Below are 25,804 nucleotides of genomic sequence, written 5' to 3'. Positions count from 1 at the left end.
ATGAACTCATTAAACAGTAAATTTAGACAATCTATTTTAATAACAAGTTGTAAAGTGTGTAACAGGTTATTTTTCATAAAGAATTTTTTAATGCATTACACATGCATGTTCTGGCATAAGAAAGTAACAAGACTGCAAAACTATTTAAAACCAGTGCAGAAAGACTGTCAAAGGATGTAACTTCCAATTCTCTTACAAACAATATCACTTAGCTCTGTGTTTTCACCTGTGCAAGTGCCTAGCAATGGCAGATTGATTTCAGTCACTGGACAGAACTTCCTACACAAATGGCACAGCTAAAAAAACCCACTCTCTCTCCTACAGATTCACACTCTATCTTCATGTACGCATCTAATTGCAAGTCATCTTCTGCTGTCTGTCCCTCAGAACCCCTATGGAATATCTGGAGGTTCTTCCTATGTCCCTGCAACCATTCTGAACTGGTTTCTTTCTCACTCCTGCCCCTTCGTATTTTTGGGAGGTCCAAGCTAGAACTGCAACATAATGTGCCTAATTGTGGTCAGCCAGCATATGCTCTGTAGCTCAACCCTTAAGATCACTCAACGGAAACACTCCCCCTACAGAGAAGACACCAATCAGTTTCTTCCTAATTTTAATCGCTCAGCAGCATTGAAAAGTTGTGATGGTTAAATTAAAGGCAGAATACAAACCTCATTTTCTTTGGCTGAAAAACAGTTAAGAGGCATACAGATGCTGATGTCGGTATCAATATCAATACTGATGGGTTTTTCCTCTCTTCCTCAGGACTGTGTATGTCAAATGACCTATAGCTAATCACTTATTATCTTCACCCACAATTGGGTAATTCTTAGGTCTCTAATCTAAGGAAATAATCATACAGTTCTATTTGAGCTCACAGTTCGGAAACTCTTCTAGTATTTGTCATGCTTCACTAGAAATCGGGTCTCACAGCTGCTTGTGTCTACTGCAGACCTATGGAAAGGAAGAATTTGCAGTGACCAGTTTGGAGCATTGGGAAACAGCCTTTCAGGATTCTTTTGCAGACTTTCATCTTTTCCTATGAAACGGATAAGGCTTTTGTTGGTATAGAAACCAATAACGTATCACTTCTTGCAAGAAAACAAGGATCTGATCTTTGGAAGACAAGATTTGCCAAACAAATGTAACAGACTTAGCCTGCCCATATGTCCATTATTACAGAATAATGTTTGTTATTAAAACTAATTTTGTGAATCCTTACACTTAGCTCTAATTGCTGTTTGAAGGAAATATCTTCAGAGTTGTTTTGGTTCTCCTTTGGTATCTCTTGGCTTGCATAAAGTAAAAAGTCATTGCCTAGTTTTGTTTTTTTTTTAAGTTGCCCAATTTTTTTTCTATTGAAGGCTATGTTCGCATAATAAAACAGATAAACAAAGCAACACATTAGGAATGTTTGAACATATACAACATGTATTTCTCAAAAAACCTACGTTTCTAGATTTCCAGAGCTTCCTATGTGGTATCTGGACTCAAAAAGTAGTGTTTATGCCTTTGAAGTTATGACCATTTATTATGCCAATTATTTAATATTTATCATTTAGTACTATTTATTATTCCCCTCTGCAGAGAAACCCAAGAAGGTTTGAACCTCGGCAGACACATAGTGAATAAAGCCATTTACCAAGAGAAAACAGCTACTTGCCAACCTAAAAATAAACACCGAACACATTGCAGACATGGCATGCAGAACATGTTTGGTCAAGACAAAACTACAGATACAGCAGCCAGTCTGACCAAACTCTAATACAGTCCTGACAGGAGGAACACATCATAGGTCTAAAATCCATGCTCAATCCAGGTTTTCCAGTTCCTGCCTGCCTTCAGCACAGCCCTTGTTTGCTAACACCAAAAAAGTATCTATTCATGTAAGTCTCCTATGTTGGCTAAGACTTCATACCACAATTTTAGATCAGGTAGGAATGCTAAGTGAAGGTAGATACAAGTTGTTACCACTCCTGTTTAAAAGGTGGTCTTTTTTCCAGCTAGTGCCTAGCCTTGTTTTGGTTGCAAAATATATTAATTCTACTTTATTCAGAAAATGATTCTTAGATCTATAGGCAAGCTTACTTTTTTACTACCAAATTTCCTACAAAAAAAGTCTATTTTCTAAAAAAATAAAATGATGTTTCAAACAATTAGTATACAGCAGTAAGTCTTTTTAAACTGCAAACATTTACGTGCTAAACCAAATAACATTCATATAAAAACCTGTAAATGAGTTCTACTTTTTATAGTGCATAGAAACTCCAAGGCAAAATACAATAAACACAGTATATTAGCAAGGGAAATCTTTATCAGTGGTCAGCCCTTACAGTCAATCACTTAATGCTTATATACTTTCCAAATAAAAAAAAAAACAAACAAAACAGTGGGCTTCAACTTGTAGTTATTAAAGCTGCAAAATAAATAATGAAAACCAGAAAAAGCACAGATCAGATGGATTTTGTTCCTCATCCCCAACAAAACAGCCAATGATAGGCTTCTGATATTTGTAAACCCGTAAGAACAGTAAAATAGAAAAAAAATAAAAGGAGGGAATTAAATTGATTTTAACTTCTATTTTTCTGTATGTCCTTATTTAAGTTCAAAGAGAAATGACAAGTTTGAGGAAATTCTGTTTAGATGTATTTTCCTTTGACTTCCCTAGGTAACTTACAAATGTTGTCTGTTCTTTTGTACATTTTTTGTTGAGATAATAAGTTCTTTGAATACTTTACTTTTCCCTTCCTTAAAAAGGAGGTTTTTCTTATTTTTCTTTTGGACTAGTAAGCAAAGGCTGAATGCATAATGTAACTAAACGGTATATTTAGAATTATGGCAACTACAATATTGCTTTAGAAGAGCTAAGTCATAACAGCAGTGTCACAATTTACGTATAAGAGAATAGTAGTATTCGTGTTGCTTTATCCTATTAGCCTGAGAATTTTAGCTGCTCAAGACCTTCTCTGTGCTGAGAGGAGTTTAAGCCACAATACAGTAGGCTGCAAGAAGTAAAAGTACCAACTAGACAGAATGTATAAGAACCATACAGATATATTTTTGAAGTTTCTATGTTTTGTATAAATTATAATCACATAAATTGTTTTGCAGCCCTCAGATCCTGCAGTAATTTGTGCAAGCATAAGGAATTATCTCAGTTATATTATGATATGGTACTGTATCCCCTTTGTTTCTTTTATCTACTCTGAAATACTGCTGAAATCTCATCAGTACAGTATTTAAGTGTTTAGTCTGTTTAGAATTACAGTACAGTAGCATAGACATATGGCCGGATATCTTAAGAAAATTCATATCTTAAGTATTCAGAATATACCTGTATTCCTTTTTCATTTAAATGAAGCTAACAAAAGTTTGAATGAAGACATTTTACTGTTCAAAGCAAATTGCAAAACAGTTAATGTTTCATTTAAATCATGATAAAGATTTCCCTTTCACTGTTTCTTTGGTAAAAATGTCTGTATCACATTCATTTAATCTACTCGTAAAAGGCATTTTCTTTGGTGGAAATACTTTATCTTACAAGTCCAGCTTTATAACATGTAGATAACAGGACCATTCTATACTACCTGCTCATTCAGTGAATGCAAGGTTAGTTTCAGTTTAGGACATAAAAATCAAATAGCTCAGTCCTAAAACAACTGGAAGTCTGATGACATAAAAACCACCTTTTAGCAGCAAAATGACAAACAGCGTTACAGGCAGCAAAGGTCTAAATGCAGTGTATTAGAATGCATCCTGATCTGTGTAAAATGAGCAGTTTCACAGCTACTTTAAAAGCATCTTACTTCTCCTAAGCATAGAGGAGTTTACTTAGAAGCACAGTGGATGTTTAAAATGCATAGCCCCATACATCTTCTATAGCTTTGTGATGATTTCCACTTCAGTCGGCTTAAGTTTCCTGAATTAAAAGAGAATAAACACATTTCCTTATAACATGAATTCTGTTATTTTTCTGCTTAATATTTTCCCCACTTCATACTTTCCCATGTCTGTTTGAAAATAAACTTCATTCCAATTTATATTTTTCAATTTTTTGTCAGTGGTCTAATTTACAAATCTGAATCCTTAGTGATTCACTGAGGGTCATGTGCCAGAAGAACTTTACAAGAATAGAACCTTAGATCCAATATCGGATAAATCCTTGGGAACTTAAGTCACAGTGATCAACAATAAGATGACAGAGCAGAGAATATACTCCTGTAAAATATTTTTTCTTGATTGTTTTCTGGTTTGTTACTCTCTTTATATGAGCTTTACCTGACACTTCTCTTTCTGTTCTTTAAAGCAAAGGGTATGGAAACAATGTTCCTTCAGGTAGATGGCTTTTGATGAAGAAAAACAGTAACAGCAGTGACATGAATGCAAAGTCACTCACACCTCTCATCTTGAGAGGAGAGACCAGGGTGCCAGATGCAGAGGGTGAATAGCAAGGGGAAATAGCTAGAGTGTGTAGGATTGGTCCTCAGCTGACAGGCCATCCTCTGACAAGCATTTCCAGCTGGCATAAGTAGAAGCAATTAGACTGTAAAGAGGGCAGAGAATCAGGGAAGTTCATTATATAGCTTCCACAGGGCTACATATCCTCTGCTTGCTTCTGCTACCACTAATCCCTTCAGTCACCATCTATTAAGCTCTGTCTTCTTTCCTAGACTCCTGTAATCCTTTGTTTCATATCTCTGGTACTGTCGCATTCCCACTTGCTATTACACTTGCATTCTTCCTCCATAAACTCACTCAACACCCAAAATACCGCCTGAAAGAGCAGGATTTCAGATACATTAGCAATCCTAATGCATCTCAGCACCTATCCTGGTGTTCACAGGAATGTTTCACAACCAGGAGCCAAGCAATTAAGGAGGTTAATCTTGGTCTGATTTTAAGGACTGCATGGGTAAACTGAGCTATTAAATCACAATGATGGTCACAGCATTGAATTAAAAGGTATTAGGCTCACTCTCTTGCTGATATTACATCATGAATGACCATATATTGTTTTATCTAAACAATGGTTTTATTACTATGTTGTTTCCACAAAAAAAAAACACAGATGGGGATGGTACAGTGGATTTCTTTGTTCTTGTATTAGGCTGCTCAGGAAAAGAGTAAACAGTGGTCTGTTTCATCTCTTACTTACCTTTTAGGAACAAGATTAAGTTTTCCTTTGCCTAGTGCTACTGTTTTCCAGACCATTGCTTTCTTCCGATTTACTGTAAGAAAGAGATGTTAAAATCCAAACCTCAACTTTTACATATAGGGTCAGCAGTCATTCTAGTCCCACAATCCAATCACAAAGTACATCCAAAGTGTATTTAATTTACTCTTCTAGCATGTGAAGTTACAAGAAAAAAGAGAAGATTAAACAAAATTTAAAGAAACAAAGTAACTCCTCAAGTCGTTCAGCCAAGTAGTGAAGGCTCAACTCAATCTCCCTCAAAAATCCCACAAAATTCTGGGCAGAAGTCATAACAGTGATAGTATTCCCAGAAGTGATTGCTATACTATCATTTCATTCAATGTATAGAATTTATATATAAAGTGAATGCTCAAATAATATACAAGCAAGACACAGCTCAACATCCTCAGAACATGGGCTGAAACAGTCATATGATTGCTCTTTCTGGAGTACCAACCACTAGTGGTATAGCGGTGGTCACAATCAGACAAGAATTAATGATTCTCTTGCTAAAAAAGATTATATTTCTAAATACTGGCCTCCCACCTAATGCACTGTTGGATATGGCATTTTAATTATAGCCTCATCAACCAAGTTCAGCTGTATAATTAGTCATCACTTGACATAACAGACTAGAAAAGTTCCTTTGGAGCCATTCTCTCTGGTACACAAATCTATCTTCTACACAGTCAGTAATTGAGATAACTTTCCGTTATTAAAATTAGGCAAGTAGTACATGGTTTAACATATTTTCCTCACATGTGTTTATCTAAGATAGAACTCCAAAGTAAAAAAATCAAGCAACTGATCAAAACCACATCCCACATCTCATCAAGCATGAAAACATTATTTTAGTCCACTATACTGTTACCATCCTATTGTAATAGTTTCAGCATGTTTATGAGAAGCAGGGCTGTGCGACAAAGGCAATTATTCAATTTTCAACCCAAGACAGATCCCCAAACACTCAGTAGCAGAACAACACACTATATGCCCAAGACATATCCCCACTTTATAGTCTAATTGAATTATAGCTTTAAAGCTCTTTAGACAAGGGGAAAAGCACCAAAATATGTTTTCATCTAGCACTGGGAAAAGGAATGCAAAAGTGAATACAACACAGGGAAACAAAGGTCACTGCAGCAAGAAATTCAAAAAGGGAAAGACAGTGCTACTCAGAGGGGAAAAGAGGTGGATAGACACAGGATGAGAGAAGGGACTGAGGGGAAAGAAAACTGGAATAGATTGGATGCATCTAAAGAGAAGATGCTAGGCTGCATCTTAAAACAAAAGGAAAGCTAATAGGCCAACGCAACTGGGCTTCAAAGGATGAGCAGAGGGAGAGAACTATGGCTTATTTCCACAAGCAAGCTTTTAGAAATGCATAATCCTAAACAGGGGTAGCCACCATGGGAGCACTGACCCTCCAGCAGCAAAGCAGCGACAGAAGTGCCTACACCTGCTCCTTTGGCTCCAGTAGTGCAGCCGTTCCTGTGCCCAGGAGCCCAAGCCACCAGCACAGTAAAGGGCCCTCACAGAGAGGTTGGAGTTACCACCAAAACAGCCAACAATACCAGGTCCCAACACCCCAGCAGCTACAGGCTTACCTAGGACAGTCAGGGCTTTGACCACGTGCAAGTGAGAGAAATGTATGTTTTGGGGGGCAAAAAAAAAGAAAAAAATTGAAAGCCTCTTCTGTAAAATTTCCACCTGAAAGGTGTTTTCCTTACAGTTAGAGCCTTTTAGAATGAATTTATAATGAGGACACATGGTGCTCCCACCAAAAAGTGAAATATCTTCCAAACACCAGAATCAGAAAACAGCATTCTGCACACTCTGGAATTAGGAAGTTTTAAGGAAATAATCTGTACTTTCACATTCATCATAATCCCTTACCAACTGGGACAACAACAAGGTATAATTTTATACCTTGTAATATACACATTGTAATACACAAAAGAGCAAATATTTAGCTCTATATATAGTTATATATATATAAAAGAATAAAAATTCTTTACTTACAGTTGCTCAACTTGGTCAAATTCTTTTTCATCTTCTGCACAACAGAAAAAGAATTATATAAGGTCTCAATTTAACAAACACTAGTTCTGTTTATTATTTCCTCCATGTATAAGCCAAACAAAATTTTATTATTTCATTTTATTAGTTTTCTTAAATTTGTAAATTAAATCATTTTGTTCCTCTATTCAATGGAATTACCCACAAATTTGTCAAAAAGCTTACTTTGATTAAGTTTTATTATTCTGATTTTAATACAGATCATGTTATAGAATATATATAAAAAATATACATATATGTATACATGTATTTTTCTATAATACAGACATAAATATATATTTTATATATAACTTTTGTTCCATCTTGCACATCTAGTTTGGCTCACTTACTTGTGCCTTAGGTTCAGCAACCAACATAAATACATTCTGTTTTAATGCATTTTTCCTTCTTGCTCAATTTCTTGACAAAAGTTTCGCCCACCAAGATGACTAACAGTTGCTTCCACTTCTAAGCATTCCCCAAATAGGTATAGCCTCTAAATTCCTTTGTTTTGTAAGGAAAAAATAAGGACTGTATCAAACCCCTCATAGAAAAGTATTGCTTACTGAAAGCATTTTGTACCTAAAGTCAAGGCTCATGAAAGAGATTTAAAAATCTAAAATAACGCAATGTTCTACAAGAAAGTATTTTATCAGAAAAAATACAGATGTAAAAATCACACTGAACTTCATCTATGAAGTTCATACCTTTCTATCTTTGGCTGCAATTTCAATGGAAAGCTAGAAGAGACTGAAAAAATACTTACCTGCGTGTTTCTCTTTCTTTTTTGAATAGATCTCATAAAGGAAAACAACAGTTACTAAAATAACAGCTTCAGCCACAATTGCTAGAAAGGGTTTGAGAGGCACCATGAAGGACAGAACTTTAAGCATCAGCTTTCCTTTACTTTTCCCTAGTTCAAAAGCAGCTTCACACCAATATACACCATCATCTTCCTTGGTGAGCTTCAATATCTTCAGGTGGGTTACGTTGGCAGATATTTTATTAATTGCATACTTGTCTGCCAGCAAAGAGTCATTAAGGGCAATCTGAAAATAAAAAATACACAGAATCACACACAGATGAAAGTCTTATTAATGCAATGAAAATGCATTCAATCAAATTATCTATATTACCAGATAGTTCTGCAGTGAGAGATGTAAACCAAGTTAAGAACAAGTAGCATTCGTGAAGCATGTTTAGTTTACCTCCAAGGGAAGGATTTATCTTAGCTGGCATCCCTGGTTTCCTTTACATTCAGTGGAGGAAAATATGCACTTTTAGTGAGCAAGCTGTCTGACTTTTTTTAGTTTATTTAAGATCAGATGAAAGATAGCCTTGACTCTCTTGACTCTCCACTGACAAAGGCAGCCTTCGGTGTCAGGATCTAGTGTCCAGGTTTCACCACAGCAGAAAGCATACATTTTCAAGGAAGCCGAGCTAGGAATGCTGCTTCACTGGAAAATATGTTGATAGTCTTACAAGTAAGTCAGTGCTACCCTCCAGCAGCACAGAGGAGACTGGTCTGTTTACCTCCTCTCCATTGACAGTGCTTCCCCAGAAAAAGGCTAGAACAAAGTGGCTGTGCTTCCCAAGGCTAAGTGGCATCCTGAAAGGTGGGTATGCGAAGGAGGAAAACTGCTGAGTGAGGTTTTTCCTCACAGCTTTTAAGGCAGGAGCTGAAGTGAGAAGAGATTTCAGCTCCGTCAGAATCAAATGACACAGCCATCTTCGCTACAGGATGACCTCCTTCAGGACTCCATGGAGGTCATACAGGCTGGGAAATACAGAACTACTTGTAGCTGGAGGAGGAGGAGAACAGAGATGCTCCTGTTCTCCCTCAAGCCTCCAATACCTTGCATGTCTTTAAAAGTGTCCTGCTAAGATAAGATTTTTTTTGATATCAAGTAGTTAAGATTTGAGCAACATAACCAAAACAAGTACCTCAAGACTTGTCTTGTTTGTTTTACTCTTATCTCAGCTGTAAGAGTATGGCAGGGACTTTTTGGAGAAGAAACATCACACAAACCAGAACAAAAACTACATCCCAGTAATAATGATTACTTTAAATATAAGAGATTTTTTTTGCATGTACAGAGATTTACATTAACTTTAATAGGAATACAATTTGTACAGCCTAATGTGTCTCTACTTGGTTTTTGCAACATGGTTTTGTTTGGCCAACAGATGGAAACCTTACCTGCTCACTTCCATTGGTCATATACCAGGTCCAAGCAATGGGAGTATAGCCAGAACTTTTACAAATCATTACAGCTGTATCTCCTTCATAACTGACTATGGGTTTTTCTTTTCCTTCAATTGTTGGTACTAAGAAACAAGTAGGAAAAAGTTCACCAAGTGAGATCTACAGGTTTTAATTACAGCATTACAAAAGGTAAAACATATTTAGGTACGTGTTTATAGTAGTCCGTTCATTTCCTTTTCCTGTAAACACAGATATTCTATCATTCATGACATGACCTAAATGAAGAGTCATTTCAGGATGATATTCCACATGCAGAATTTGTGCAGAAGACTGCAGGAATCCTGTTTCAAGTTGCTATATGATCTTGAGTTGCCGATTAATACTGAAAACCAAGTGATAATCAAACTGATTTCTACACCCTTGCTCATTTCCTCTTTCCCATCCTTGACAGCTGTGAGCTACATGCGTCAGTTCTAGTACACTAGAAAGAAACATAATTTTTCTGCAATTTCACTTAATCTGCAAAAAGTGATAGAAATCTATTCCAGCCATAATGCTACCGCATAGTGCTATCTGACAAGTTGGACATGCAGAGAACTTTTTTTTTGTAATTATGACAAAACTGTAGATTGAGGGAACTTTGAAGTTACAAACATTTTCTAAGCCAAAGAAATGACTTGTGAGTGCATGTCAGTAAAATACACTTTTGGCCCAATCTTGCTAAGGACGAAGCATGGCCACAAAGCACATGACCTCAGATTAGATCTACTTGTCCTAGCCATTTTAACTGCAGATGCCCCACAGCCTTCCAAGAGCAAAAGCCAAAAAAAGGCTGTTGAATATGTTGAGGTATCCCACAGGTATAGTTAGACCTGAGCAAATATATCATGATGGAGTACGTATTTCCCCTTCCCCCTTCTTTCCATCTTTGTTAAAATGTTTACCAGCATTTTTCCCCTCAGATCCATTTATTAAAGTTTTACTTCAAGTTTCATTGCTGTATCTTGTAAGTACATACCCAATACATCTTCTAAATTATATCGGTCACACAAGACTAAACAGGACAAGAATTTGCTTTCAGCAGTTATGATGGAACAATTTCTTATAAACTAAGATTGTTCTTGTTCCCTCCCCTTCTTGACCGGCTGAGCAAAAATTAATTGTCCTAAAGAGTTCACTTCTCATGAGTATTCAAACTTAAAAATTTCCATTTCAGAAATATGTATGAAACCAATTTGTTAATAAGAACATTGCTTACAACCTCAAAATTTTCTGCACCATACATTAATCCATCCTCTTACTAGTGAAGTCTTCTCACTCCATACGTATTTGTTTTAATCATTAAACACTATTCTTTTAAAGAGTAGTGGCAGAGTATCTTTACTACTGTCAATAAAAGGGACAACTTTACTAATAACTGCTGCCACCTCCTTTGCAATTTATAGAAGACAAAACCAAAAGCAGACTGGGAAAAAAGAATGGAACACGTGAAAACAAATAAAAAACCTTATACACAACACAACAGGTTTATGTGGCAGTCAAAAAGATTTAGCCATGCTGATCAGTGGCAAAGCACAGCTACAGGCATACCAGCAATACATGTGACCACACTAGCCATGATTAAGGACATGAATATCCACCATGAGTTCTGGGATCTGGCTCTAACAGACTGGTTAATCCTTGAATCTGTGCAAGGAAGTAATATGCTTTGTCCCAGGTATTTTTGCAGGTAGATCACCCAGAATTTGGTGAAAAAAAAAAACCTGCTGCTGCACAGAAAAAACACACCATTTAGGAAATGAACAGAGAGATAACTACACCAACATTTATACCAGTCAGATTTCCACACTGGTTTAAAGACCAGAGTTGTTTCATAATGCGTACACCTGGACAGCTGCTTAAGGATCCCTTAAAGGCCTAACACAAATTAATCTATTCTACCCTTTAATATAGCTATTACAACACTTCACACCATTTAAAAATGCCCATGAATGGTCTCCCTGTTTCATGCTTTGAACTTCCTATACATATCTCATTGTTTTCTGCAGACCTGCGTAAAAGCTTAACTTCTCAATCTGCAGGGTTATGCCAAGCCAGGATGGGGGAAGGGAAGGAGAGGCAACACATCCAATAATGCTGAACTGCCTAGTGGAAAAGCTATTGCAGTTAGTTACAGCAGTGATGACTTTAGCCAGAGTCTATACCAACACATTACTCATATTTCAGTTTGAGAATTGTTCTCTCTGCATTATCGACTGGAAGATTCAAGGACTTCTCTTTCCTATTTCCTTCACTCTTGCATTAATCTTGGAAAGTGTCAAGCCAGTACTTTTTATGGCATCAGAAGTGGCAGCATTCAACCATTGTGAAGCAGTTCTCCCATCTTCTTGTGATAAATCAACCAACTGTTCTGGAAAAGATTACTTCCCTGTTGAGTCATTCCTGTCCTTACTAAAATAGTTATTGTATACTTTCAAAACAATAATGTCTCCTTCGACTTTTTAATCTAAACAGACTTGGGTAGCCATTCAACTACACCTTACCCACATGTGACAAGAAAAATATATAATAATTTTTAGAGATTAAAAGGTCTCAATAAGCTACAATTTTTGTCCTTCTTCAGTATTGCAAGCTAGTCTCCCCTGGCTGAAGGTCTGAAAGCAGATATCAACATTAGTATTCAAGATTTGAACATACACAAGAGAATTTCTTCAAGTGATATGACCAGATACCCCGCTGAACAAAGGCACCTTACAGCACTGAGTTAAAGCCCTGCTGGTTAGTTCAGCTGAGGTTAGCGTAGTTATTTGAAGAGTCACGGTTTTTAGGAGCCTGTGTTCAGGAAGAATCTTCCTTATATATCACAGTCTGTGGAGCTTTCACAGATCAAATGCTTGCCTTCCTCCTTGTAAAATTTGGACAGTGCAAACAGAGAAGGGAATAGCTCCCATTAGAGATGAGGGTTCTCAGCAGCTTGTATTTATTTCATTTCCACATGTCTTCTATTCAACTGGACTTCACCTACTATTGTCAGGGGTAACATTATTGGAGAAGAGAATACAAAACAGAAGGGCACTCATACTGCCCAATGAAGCACACTAACTTTTAATATAAGTTCTGTCCTTACATTATACAGATCAAAAGATGCATTAAAGCAATAATTTGGTGTTTCAGAAATACAACTGAATTTGTTCAAAAACCTGCCTCCATTCTGCCAATCATTGCTTTTCTTGTAACACCAAATCTCAGGCCAAACTTTCAAGTCATTAGCTCTGCTTTTTGAAGAATTTATCTGAGATACCATCCTCTCCTCCCACCTCCTAGAAAGTGATGAGTATTCACCACTGCTGTACAAATGGAGAGGGATGGGGAATCAGTTACTCATTTAGAAAAAAAAAATAGGCTTACATGCTCTTTTGGTTGTTAGCAAGTTCTTAAAAAGCCTTTTAGTTTTTGCTTCAAAGTTCTTCCCTCCATGCTACAGAAATGCCTTTGATAGTGATTCTCACTTAGCTTGACCATATGAGTCATTGCTTATCAAATTAAGTTGCAATTTCCATACTATGCAGAAACCATAGTAATACAGGATTTCAATGGTCAAAGGAAGCAAAATTTAAAATAAATTAAAATTAAATAAATCTAAATTAATACAATTACCTTGTAAATGAAACATAGCGCTGATTTCTTCTTCACCTTTCAGAGTACAACTGTAACTTCCCAAATTACTGTTATCCAAGATCCTCAATCTTAAAAAAAAGATATTTCAGCAATTTGCTTTTTAGCTTGTATTTTCTTTTGTTCTACAACTATCAGTGACTGCTAATTAACATTCTAAAGAAATAAGTAGAGATCAGTAAGAGGAGCAGAAAACATACATTGCTGAAACAGTAGGATCCAGGTTTAGTGCAATGTAGAACAGTATGACACCTTTAAGAAAAGTAAAGCACACCTGGGAACGTAAATATCATTTATCATCCTTGCTACTCACAGAAGATCATCTTTAAGCAGTATGATCTACAGGTTACTGAATTAGGCATGGGTTCACCATGTGAACTAAACAGCACATGTTATGTAGGACTTCAGAAGGGATTATTTAAATGGTTTGTTCTTTCTAAAGCCAGTCAATCAATGGCTAGCATAGCTTCAACACAGAACAGTTTTTTAAATAGCTGCCATCTAATGAAGTCCAGCATCTTCTCTGCTGGCAAACTATACATTTCACAGGCACTTTGAAAAAGATTTACATGGTTGCGTTTGTGTACATGGAGTAGCAGAAAAGTGGCAGTACATTCTCGTCATGTTCTATCATACAAATTTTAAATAAATATTATTGATGTTAAGAAACCAAAGCAATACAGAAATCAAGTGGAGGCTACCTGGTTAAAATTAACCCATTCACAGATTTTTAAAGTCTAACAATATATTGTATCAACTGAAAAAAGTTTTCTACAATATTTCTTGAGTCTCTGTAGAGGTTTGAAAGAGTTAAGCAAACCTTTAAAATAATCCAAAACATCTTTACTGTAAAGCTAATTTCTTTGCTCTCTTGTGCTAATTATGAAGAAAAAACATGGCCGTTGATGCCTTTTAGATTTCTGCAAAGCAGCACTGAGGTGTAAAAGAGAATGTGGAAAAAGGGAATGAAGGTATTTTACCATTCTCAGACTGAGATTACTACTTTACTTACTGAACAGAGTTTTGGACCTAAAAAAATTTTGCCCTTATTCTATATCTGTATTGAAGAAAGTTTGTTTTCCCAACACTGGAGGAAGAACAGGAACTCTTCATCCAGGCTCAAGGTAATTGCAACCTTTTTCCTTTCCTGCAGTTTCAATGTTGATTATGGGCAAATATTAATACCTGCATTTGGCTCTTTTCTAATATATACATGGCTAGTACTGGGCAGTGTATATGCATGTGATAACTCATGACAACCTGCAAGTAAAATTGTAAATAATGCTACTTACTGGATGCTCCAACTGTTTTCAGTTTTATTGATGTGTCTGATTGTTTCATTTCCTCTCTTCCAAATCACTTGAAGACTTTTCAAATGAGAATATTTATTGTCCAATCTGCATGAAAGTTCAATTCTAGTTGCACTGTCCAAAGTGACATTTTTTTCTATGGAAGTACCAGAAACACCTAAAAGAAGTTAAAAAAAGCTGTTTAAGAAAAACATACTTCATTCTGTGGGAAGAAGAAATTCAAAGATTGTGTTTTACATATGCTGGATTACAGGTAGATACAGAGGGCTGCTGTTATACTTTCCAGGGTGTAAAACTGCAAACTCAGACCATCAGTGTTTGACAGTAATTTTTTTAAGCCATAACTGAGTTATGATATACATCCATTACAAAAATGACAGTCATTCCATTCTGTAGGTAAACTTCCTAGGGGGCTCTAATATAGAAACATAGATATTCATTTTACTGAAAGCAAGGTAGACTTTTACATAATTTAACCCAAACCAAAATATATTAAGAACTTAGCTCTCACCAGGGGGCACAATGTCTGTTCTCAATCTAAACTTTCTTTCTGACTCCACATTTAGTATTAAAAAAGAAATCAGGATTTATTGGATTAAAAATATTAGAAGTATATACAAAGTTATATCAATATAATAGCAAAAAGTTAGACTTGTAAATATCTATAAGCATCCAAGTTTTAGCCAGCTGATTTTCATGATACTATGAGATCATAAGTAGTGTCCTGTTGCTAGTGAAGTTGTTGATAAAATCCACAATCTTAACATTGTTGGAACTGGCCTTTCATGCTACAGCTACTCAATTTGGCACCAAATCATCTTCAAACCCATTTATCACTGCCTTTGCCTTCCTAGTGGCAAGCCAGTAGAATTACAATGTGAAAACATTCCAATACAGTAGAAAAACCTAATACTTTCTTTGCTTTTAACAAGCTCTATGAGCAGAAAATGAGCACATCCAAGAAACAGGGCTTCAACAGCAGACAACTTCTCTGATCCATACAAACAGATAAAAAAACCTGACTTTGTACCCATTAGCACTGAGATTTTATTTCATAATTGTTTTTTCTTTCATGCCTTCCAGACACAACTGTTGTTAGTCCATCTGATTACTCCATGAAAATTTACTCCAGGCCTCACCTCAATCTTAGACCTACCCTGTAGTACTTGATGGTCAAAAAAATACATCTGTATTTCAGAGCTCAAATGCTTTCAGAGAGGTACAGCTCACTGACTTAGTAATTCAAGTCATACCTAGGAAGCAGCAAAGTCTGGCTGAAGTGGAAGCACCAGATACCCCCATAGAATATTTGAACTTTACTGGGTCTGGCAGAGACATTTACAGCCTGCAGTACAGTGTGCCCAGAACTCCAAGTCCCAGCCAAAATAATATAGATCTGCTGAACTGGAGTTAAACTTAGAGGTGCAACACCTCAGTCTTTCATAGCAGAGCAAAGTCAGTTACTGCAACTCATTTATTAGAGCCATTACACTCAATAAATAAGCCAAGCATAACTAACCTTGTTGAGATTGTTTATGATCAAAGTAATTTTGCAAATGGAATTGTTTCACAGTAGCAAGTTTTACAGTCAGATTAATTGCACTGGCTGAAAATAGAATTCATACTTTTTGAGACTATTTTAAAAACAAACACTTTAGATGAGTGGAACATGAAAATCCTACACTGTTGAAGATTAACAACTAGCAAGACTGATATCTGGGGCATCTCTGCAAGAGTACATGTACCAGAACAAGAAATAGATATTACCTTAAGTTTCCTGATAGAAAAAAAAATACAGCATAAATGCTGGGCAATTATGTCCTGAAGATATTGTACCTGTATTTTGCAAAGGAGTTCTAACTGCTCTCCTCCAATTGAGAGCTATTTTGATTAGATCGGTTTTTCCAGTTCTCCAAGAAATTAGTTATAAATGATTATTTGGCAACTGGGAACTTCACATCTACTTTAGGAAGAGGCTTCTCTTGCCTTTTCTCCATGCTTTAAACCCTGTAATGCTGCAAAACTGACTAACACCTGCTGGTTAACAAGTACCCTAGCTCACATGGTCTCTCCAAGTAGATTCACTACTGCAAAGAAACTGCCACTTGAATTTATTGGGGGGAAACAGATAGCTATGGGTTGTTTTAATAAAAAAGTAAGAATCACATTGTCCACTGCAAAATAGTTATTAGAACACAATAATTAACAGTGCAATAAACTTATTCATCTTCCCTGTTACTAAGCTCATTACATGCTTGCTGTGAGCATCTTAACTTTATCAGGAAGTTGGCATCCTAGATACTTAAACAACTCATATAAAAGACTGTGTGCAGTCACAGGCATTCAATATAACATAACTGGAAGAGAAAATAACACACTTACCTGGTAGAAGTACCTCATACTCCACAAAAGTAACATTAGACACACTCTCTTTGGTTGCCTGCTTCAACTCTTGTGACACAAGATCTGGTGGGGGAAGCAAAGTGATATGTTATGATCTTAATAAAGGTAATCATATAACTGAGTGTCAATACAGTATTGCAATAGTTTCTTATAGTAATCCTAGGGAGGGGAAAAAGGACCTTGCCAAATGCTGACTACTGTGGAGATCCTTTCATGTGCCTTGTGTGTTAACAGCCAAAACCTTGAAGCAGCAGTGTTGTGTAGTCACTGTTATAGTAATTATGTCATTTTAAAAGACTGTTTCTACCTTTAATATAATGTTGTAACTGTAAATGTCAATTATCTAAAGAGCTCATAACTATACATCTCACAGCCTGATTCAAAGTGTCACACACAGCTTAGAGGTAGGTCCTAGAACTGTACAGGACTACATCAATGTTTAAGGAGAGCTTGGAAAAGTAGTAATTTCTAGAAAAAGAAACAGAAGGAAAGAACACTGCCATTCCCAAGGCCACTACAATTTGACAACACAGCCAGAAAGCTGGAGGTAGACTACCTAATCTAAATGCAGCTATAATGAATACAGAGGCAAGAACACCCTGTGCAACATGACCTGCAACATGGTCAGAGTCCCTCACGACTTCACAAAACTTGTATTATACCGCAGGGAATTTTCTTCCATACATAAAAAAATATCAATATTGACCATCCTGCCTGACTAAAATATACTCCTTTCTTTCTGTGATGGAAAACTGCATTTAAAAGACTTAATATGGCCAGCAAAATCCCTTTTCTGTAGAGCTACAGATAGCCTACTACTCAGGTACTACCTTTATAAAGCTCTACAAAACTTGATACAGCTATCAGGCAGGCCATTAAGCATAAACAGTCTGTTTACACCACTATACTTGGTCTCATGCTCTGTGCATTTCAAGAATAGAGCAAGAAAGCAATTAATGAGCTACAGCTTTAACAACAGAGATAGCCCAGCTAAGGAAGCATCACCCTGCCACATCTACACACATAACTGTTTCATTAGTATTGTACCACCTGCATAAAAGTTCCTACTAAACTGAAGCACATCATGGGAAAAGATATTAGAAATTATGCTTAAAGGGAAGGTCAATTCAATACAGTTATAGCAATTCTCATTTTTTTCAGTTTCCACAGTTACTTTCCATACAGCTTTAAATATCAAACTTTTGTCACAGTAATTATCAATTAATATAAATGCTCTATGACCCCTTGATTAAAAGATAAAGGTAGAACCTTAGGGTAACTCAAATTTAGGAATTTGAGTAGAAGACAACATGTGATTGCTTTTACCAAGTGTAGATACATTATGTCCAAGTGTCAAAAGATCTGAAGGGCTCCCCTGAGTTTGCCAGTTGACAGTTTGTGTAGTTATCATGGGCTCTGAAAGGTGAAAAAACAAACCTGTTACAAAAGTTAGTTTTCCTTCAATTTAGCGATGAGACAAAAGAAATAGAGGTTTCCTACCCCCTGCTCCACAGCAGATAAAATACACCACTTGTTTTGGATGCTTGCAAAGTAATTTTATTGTCAATTACTATTAATGCATCTCAAATACATAAATAGTAATTATGGATTGAATCTGTCAAATCATACAGCATTATATAAGAAAATTATTCTAGTTTTTGTAGAAGGAAAGGGGCTTCATTATCTCTCCTGTCCATGGGTTGAGAAGGTTCCCACTCACAATTGGGAAAATAGAAAAAACTGGTCTACAGCTTCAGTCTTCTCACTGAGAGAAGCACTGGGTGGCAGAGTTGATCACTGTGCAGTAGAGATAGTCATCTCTGAAAGCCTAGATCTTCTCAGAATTACTCCTTCTCTTTTCCTGCATAAAATACTGAACTTTACCTCAAAGTACTTAAACACATCCCTCTCGACTACACTTTAGAGAATCTGGCTGTGCTGAAGGAGGTCCCTGCTAGTAGTTTGCATCAAAAGGTCTCTAAGCAAGCATAAACCAAGGTACCGCATGCCTTCCAAGTTGCTGGCCTGTTCTGTAAAGCAGTGTTTATCAACATGTCAGCTCACAACACAAGGAATGCCACACCACAGGCAATCAGGCTTTTGCCTAACTTGTTCCATCTGCATTTTCATACCTTCCCTCATGCTTCAATCAGTTTAACAATAAACCTGTATATTAAGGTGGACAATGTGGAAAAAATAGAGCTTCAGGCTAGTTTGTTTGGGGGTTATTGACAGTAGACTGTTGTCAATCTCAGCTACTAGTCCAAAATGGCTTTGTAAGCAAAAAAAAAAAACAACCCCTGAAGCTGTCTCCTAGACTAGATAGTAAGTCCCATTCCTCTAGACGAGAGCACAAGCAAGCTTTGATTTTTGCTGATGGAGAAACAATCTCCTCCAAGTATTTACCCCTAAATAAGATGAGAAGGCTGAAAGAGTTCTGGGGAATCCACCTCTGTCTGTGTGTGCAAACACCTTGACAGCATGCCAAGGTTGTCACGGATCACCTGAGTTTATGTCAGTCTAGTACACACATCACCTGGTTCATTACTGAAATCCCTCATGATGATAGATTCAGAAGGCACCAGTGCCAGTTCATATGGTAGTTATCCACCCACAAAAAAGGAGAGAGTCAACTCTTAAAATGTCTTGTGCACTAATAGGATCCTCATACTGACTTTCTTCTTCAATTCACAAATCAAATGAAAATAGTCAGGTGAGGTCACGTTATAAAAAACACTTACACATTTTAGTTCATATGCATTTGTATATTTATATATGAAAAGAGTTACTGAATCTATTACTTATTGCACTTCCTCTAGTTCTCACACACATTGTGCTAAAAAGCTCTGAAGATGAGCACCAGATAAATAGCGCTCTCATCCCCCAACATTCCCCATGTAGATGGAATAACTTGTCAGAACTTGCTTGAGTTCCTGTATAAATATAACTTAGTCCACATCTGACTTGCATTTATCAACATAAACTTTGGTACGCTGCAGAATTCCTGCTGCTCTGACCTTTATGGAGAAAGGAGAGGTGGGATCAACAATCATCGCATTCTTCTCTTGCCTGGAACTTATTCTCTGCTCCCCATCAAATCCACAATTGAAGCCCAAAATATGGTGAATAAAGTGTGGGGACAACAGAAGGTTTTGACACATCCATAATTAAAAACAGACAGATTAAGCTAGCAGGCTTCATTGATGCAAGGGCGTTATTCTACCTCTCACTAATACAAGACCATAAGGAGGAGTCCTCACATAGAAAAATTATCAAGTATAAGTGCTATAACAGAACCTCCCATGATGGTTCTAGTTTGGGAGTTGTCCCATGTCTACGGTCGCTGCCTGTTTCTATGGCTTATAGGCATAAGGGCAATAGATCACGCAACTGGCAGTTGGATAGCTTTTTTCACAGTCCTTGAGATGCTTAAAACACTTAAGCTCTTGCAGTGGCTTTGAAAGACCTAGATGATATATTTATTTTTGTTCCTTATGAAAAGTGACAATCTTATTTCAAAAGACTTCAGTATGAAAATGTAAACTCCATGTGATAACTTAGTATCCCTAGGAAAAAGTATTACAGCTTTGTGTGTACTGAAATAAAATAATTACCAGCAGATGATTCATTAAGTCCACCTTGCATCTTAGTCAAAAAGTTTGCCTGAGGCTGACTGGTATCTTCTGTTGTCATAGCTGAATCTAAAAAGAAAAAAAGGTTTAAAGAAACTTTATTCTCTCTCAGTTGAGCTGAGTTAGAAGGATCTAGTTCACAAAAAGAAAATCAAACAGAACCTCCTCAGCCTACTACTGCTGTTTTTTTTTTCCCCCCAAGTTCTGAGCATATACACCCAAAATGTGCAAGAACTACTTTTCTTCAGTTCTTTAGCTTACTTTAGGCAAGAAACTATTAAAGAACAGAGGCAGTATTTGTTTGACCTGTAATTTCTATGTACAGATCTTTTCCTGTAGTTAGTCTGTAGTCAGGCAAAGCCATTCTTCAGAATATTCCAGCAGACCAATAAACTTTATAACCTGTACTCAAATCCTGTCTTGTTTGCGGTGTTAGACCACCTCAGCTTATGACACTGACACTAGCTGATTATTTTTAAACATAGATTAGCAGATTCACTAATAGAAAAGGACCACACTACACCCTTACATGTCTACCCTGTTTTGCAATACAGTGAACAACCTCCTTTCCTTGTACTATCACCTTGGTGAGCAAAACAAAAGGCATCTGTGTCAACCATAGACTTCACCCAGTAATAATAATAACTATTTACATCTTCCTGAACACCACTACAAATTTGATTCTGCTCCTATAATACATTTTTTGTCAGAGCCAGGTGAGACTTGGCTTCTGCTTTATGTTCCTGACTGGAGAAAGGACAGCAGGGAAAGAGGCAGAAGATTTGCTTAGTTTGAGTATGTTGCTGTGTCACTCTTCTATTAAGAATTCAAGGTCCCTAGATGTTTTATAAAAATGGAGATGTTTGCTCCTTCCTTTCTGTTCCCAAGTTTGGGTGGCAGAATTAGTTAGTGTAAACTAAACACTGTGTCTTCACATGCTTAGGTATTCCAGGACATAATCTACTCCCACAGTAGCAGGATGCACTCTTCTCTACCTCAAATTCAGAGCAATTTCACATTAGTAGCTTTTAAGACATTTGGCCAGTAGTTACACAGGGGGGAAAAAAGGACATGCATTTTGCAGCTGTAATAAAGTTTGGGGCAAGTGTGTGGATTATTACAAGATGGCAGAAAGCACAGATGAACAGTCAAAATCTACGTCATACTTTAAGCATGTTCAAACTTGTTGAGAACTGTGTGCCTTCAGCAGAAGGTAAAGTCAGCACTCTGCCAGTACAAGTGAACAACACTACAAACAGTCCTGCCTCATTTCAGCACTATGGGCACAGACAACCTGGACTCTCCAATCAGCACCTCCAGCACGCAGGCACTCCAGACTATGCCGGAGTCATGCCCAGCTTGCACCATCTGCTTTCTCAATGAAACCATCATACTTCAACCAGTTTGGACCAAGAGTAAAACATGGTAGTCAAAGGATATGATTACAAAATTAAGCATTAGTGGTTCTTAAGAACAGGCTCTTCATTTTTCATACTGGTCCACTGGTTCCACAGGCAAATGTTCCCTTGCAGCCCTTCACCCAACCAAAGAACTTAAGAAACCTGCTCTGAGTACCTGCTGGCTTATGACCCAGTAATACGACTGAGTCTTATTCTCTGATTGACAGAGGTGCTGAGAGCAGGGAGAGTTATTATGCTGCTGATATCCATGGTAAGGTTGAAGAGAGGTCCATGAATTTTTACACCTGCAGCATCTTGAGGATGTCATGGATCACCTGACTGTGTCAGCTTAGTAGATGCATCACCTGCACAGTAATTAAAATCCCCAAAGATGATAAATTTAGAAGGTGCCAGTGCCAAGCTGAACAGCAGCTCTGTTATCTCTCTGCAAGGAAGGCAGATAACCTGCAACACGGTTTGCATACTAATAGGGTTCTCATCTTGTCTTTCTTCCTTGATTCGCATACCAAGTGAAAGCAGCCAAGTAGTGTTATTTTAGTCACCACTGCTTCCACATCTCAGGTCTTATCTGTCCATATGTCAAACTACATAGCACAGAGATAACATTGCAACCCTTTTCTCTCAGATACACCTGATGAATAGCATCAGAGATCAAGATGATCCAGCACCACATAATTAGTGTCATCAAGCCAGGTCATGATGTAAGCAAGTCAAGTGGACTTACGTCTCAAACTATTGAGTCATGGCTGCATGCCTTAGCCTGTAATTGATTTGCATTAGATTTAATCAATAGTGTGGTAGCTTACTGAGTTCTTGTTGCCCTGATCCTTATGTAGGAAGGAGTAGGTGAGAGTATGAGGTCATTAATTTATTTTTCTACCTTACCTCTGCTCCCTCCGGCAGCCAATATTTGGGAGATGAAGTGTGGATGTACCGTACTTGTCATCATCAGAGCAATTTTAGGCTTTAAAATCTATTCACGGTCTTTTTCAGCCAGAAAAGTGGCTGAATAGGAAAAGGCTGAGATACAATTTGGTTTAATTTAACATCATTAATTTAATAATTAGTGTCAATTAATTTAATATCAATTTTATACTCTATGCAAGCACACAAGCATTCAGCAGTATCCAAAACCAGCCACCAGAACCTCCTAATGCTGCTATAAAAGAGAAAAGGTGCAGACTGAGCCACATGATCCACACGAAGGACTTCCAAATGCCCTGACAGAAGCCCCTCCCTCAGGGCAAGCCATAAAAACTCAACCTGGAAGCAAAGTCTGTAAGAAAAGAGATGTATCCTCTACTCATATAACTCCTTGGTATCTTTAGGGGCAGAAGCTGGGAGACAAGACGTGATGCATTTGCTTTTCCTAAAGGAACCTGGCAGCACGTCCTGCAACCAAATTAGGCAGCCACAATGGTAACCAAACAAAGCAGCAAACTCTGAAGAACAATGCTACGACACTTAGTTAGAAATTACCCTAATAAAAGCAATGGTTTAAATTTTTCAAAACAATTAACCAAGCAGTTACAAGACTAAAAGACAGAAGGAATAATAAGAACTCTCCTCAACCTACTTATCTCAAAACAAAAATCTAAGGGGCCTCCTGTGATAGCCACCTCACCAACTCGAGAAGGCTGTGCAACCCCCGCTTCCTGCAGCTCAGTCCTTGTGCACCTACCACTCCAGACAGTTGCTTTCACTGCAAACATTCCTTTTGCTTGAAGAAACGTGCTGAACCCCCACATCTCCAGAATGCACACTGATTGCGGACTTCACTAGAAGACAGTTTTAGTTCTCCTCCCTCCAAGGGAGCATGAACTTCCCTTTGGTGCACCTGTGCAGAGAGTCCCTGTGCTTGACTAGCTTTTTGCACATTTGGTTAATAACTAATGGAAGAGTTAAATACTCTGCCTCACATTTAAATCATCGTGGAAATAGAAGCCCGAAAAACAGCAGCCTGACTTTAAACAGATAAAGGATACTAAAACAGGTGGCTCAGTTCTGATGTCTACACAAACCCAGACATGATATCCACCTCTTTAGGAAGATGGCAGCTTTATGGAAATTTTGGAGACACAAATAGGGTTTTTGTTGGTTTTTTAGTTGGGTTTCTGTTTTGGGTTGGTTTTTGTTTGGGTCTTTTTTTCAGAAGAGTATATAATTTCACTGATGGCTCTGCATAAACTTAGAATTGCTTCAACCACCATTAGGTACAGCTTTCAGCAGTAATAGTCATCAATAAATAAATACCATGTGGCTAACTTGCCATAATATGACTCACAGGTTCCTACAAATATCAGGCCATTTACAGTCACAAAACCTTTCGATCAATGAAATAAAACTGTTAGAAAGGACTTCCAAGTTCTTTTTGTGTGTATATAAATACACATACATATTTTAAAGAAGCTTTAAGAACTATAGAACAGATTTTTCCCCTGTGTACACACATAAATACATGTATTTTAAACAAGCCTTGAGAATTTTCTGTCCTTTCACATTATGTGAAACTACTACAAATTTTACGTAAGTTATCATCACACAGGGAGCACTATTGCTCCTCTCAGTACTAGGAAGACCAACTGAGGCACGAAGAAGCATGTAACTAGTTACCTATCACCCACTGAAAATGCAGCTAAACCACTGATGGGTAATGAAAGACACAGCAATATTGTTCACACACATGTATTGGCAGAACATGCAGCCTTGGAAAGACATGCTTCAAGCACATCTTGCACTGCAAACACCAGCAATCTGGTATTTCCTTCCATTACCATCCAGTAGTACTCTGTGATGCTTCAAAAATAGGGATTAACAACAGAAATACGCTAGTTTTAGAAATAAGCTCCTATTTCCTTAGGAGCGGATGGCCTGCTGAAAGCTACTAGAGGAAGAATAGTGTCACATCTAAAGACGCAATATCCGATCCTCCAAGCAACGTTCCTCACAACCTGCTAGGCATAGTCACATTTTAGTCATGTATTTACTGATACCGTTTGTTTTTTTTTTCCCCCCTCAGGACTTAAATAACGCTTTAATTGATAAGGAGAGGGCAACAAGAAAGCACTGTGCCTCAGCCTCCGCGTCCCGCACCCGTGAGCGGACCGACACCCCCCGCACCCCCCACCCCGGGCCGGCGTTAGGCCAAGGGCTGAGCATCCCCGGGTGCGGTGCCGCGCCGCCTCCGCTGCCGGCGAGGCACCGGCCGGCGGCCGCCTCGCCCTTCGCCGGCCGGCAGCGGAGGAGGGACCCCCCCGCTTTCCAGCCAGCCTGCAAGGAACCCCAACGCCGCTGTTTGACGCTAAAGAGGAGGGAGGCCGGGGCGGCAGGCGGGGAGGAGGAGGCAGCGCCGGGGAGTTGCGACCCCGGGGAGGGTCGGTGCCGCTGAGGAGAAGAAACGCCTCAGTCATTTAAAAAAGGCAGGGCCGAGAAGCGGCCGCCTCGCCGCGCCACCGCTCCGTCCCCATGAGATGCTGCGGGGCAGGGAGGACCTTTGCTCGGCCGCAGCTCCCGGGCTGCTCCCCCGGTCCCCCTCGCCCCAGCCCACCTCGAAGCTGAGGGGGGCGGCTGCAGCGTGAGGGACGCCCGGCCCAGCCCGTGAGCGGAGGGAGCGTTTACCTGTGGGGCTCCCGCCCGAGAGGCTGAGGCAGAGCAGCAGCAGCCGCCCCAGGCGGTTCCCGGAGAAGGCGGCCGGCATGGTGCCCCAGCCGCCGCCGCGCTCCCACTGCCGTTCCCCCCGCCGCCGCACAGGCATCTGGCCCGGCCCAGCACCGCCCGCGGGCAGCGGCTGCTGAGGGAAGCCTCAAGCGCGCCGGAGGGGCTGTGAGGGAGAGCCGGCTGCTGCAGCCCCAAATCCACGCACAAGGCAAACGCCAGGGAAGGAGCTGCAGGCACCACTGTTCCTC

The 25,804-nt window shown here is 38.5% G+C and overlaps 1 protein-coding gene across 1 annotated transcript; it reads right to left on the bottom strand.

Moving 5' to 3' along the window:
* Positions 1-25,719, bottom strand: EMB (embigin). Its single transcript, XM_054185761.1, has 11 exons — positions 25,518-25,719; positions 20,461-20,547; positions 18,173-18,262; positions 16,826-16,909; positions 14,426-14,600; positions 13,116-13,204; positions 9,453-9,580; positions 8,019-8,301; positions 7,217-7,250; positions 5,156-5,228; positions 1-3,919 (listed from the first exon to the last, which is right to left on the bottom strand). The coding sequence occupies exons 1-10, from the start codon at positions 25,651-25,653 to the stop codon at positions 5,171-5,173; spliced, it is 1,164 nt and encodes a 387-aa protein (XP_054041736.1). The 5' UTR covers positions 25,654-25,719; the 3' UTR covers positions 1-3,919; positions 5,156-5,170.
* Between the last annotated feature and the right edge of the window lie 85 nt (positions 25,720-25,804).

This window comes from Rissa tridactyla, chromosome Z, assembly GCF_028500815.1.
Source record: "Rissa tridactyla isolate bRisTri1 chromosome Z, bRisTri1.patW.cur.20221130, whole genome shotgun sequence".
NCBI lineage: Eukaryota > Metazoa > Chordata > Aves > Charadriiformes > Laridae > Rissa > Rissa tridactyla.
Note: the sequence above shows the minus strand (reverse complement) of the source record. Positions and strands in the feature narration are given on the sequence as shown.

What these genes read in the sequence shown, in the direction of transcription:
- EMB (XM_054185761.1), bottom strand. Translation starts at nt 25,653, where the DNA reads ATGCCTGTGCGGCGGCGGGGGGAACGGCAGTGGGAGCGCGGCGGCGGC. An exon ending in GAAAACAGTTGGAGCATCCA is followed by an intron (nt 13,205 to 14,425) that starts GTAAGTAGCATT and finishes CTTTTTTTTAAG; the next exon opens with ATTGAGGATCTTGGATAACA. An exon ending in TTTGACCAAGTTGAGCAACT is followed by an intron (nt 5,229 to 7,216) that starts GTAAGTAAAGAA and finishes TCTTTCTTACAG; the next exon opens with TAAATCGGAAGAAAGCAATG.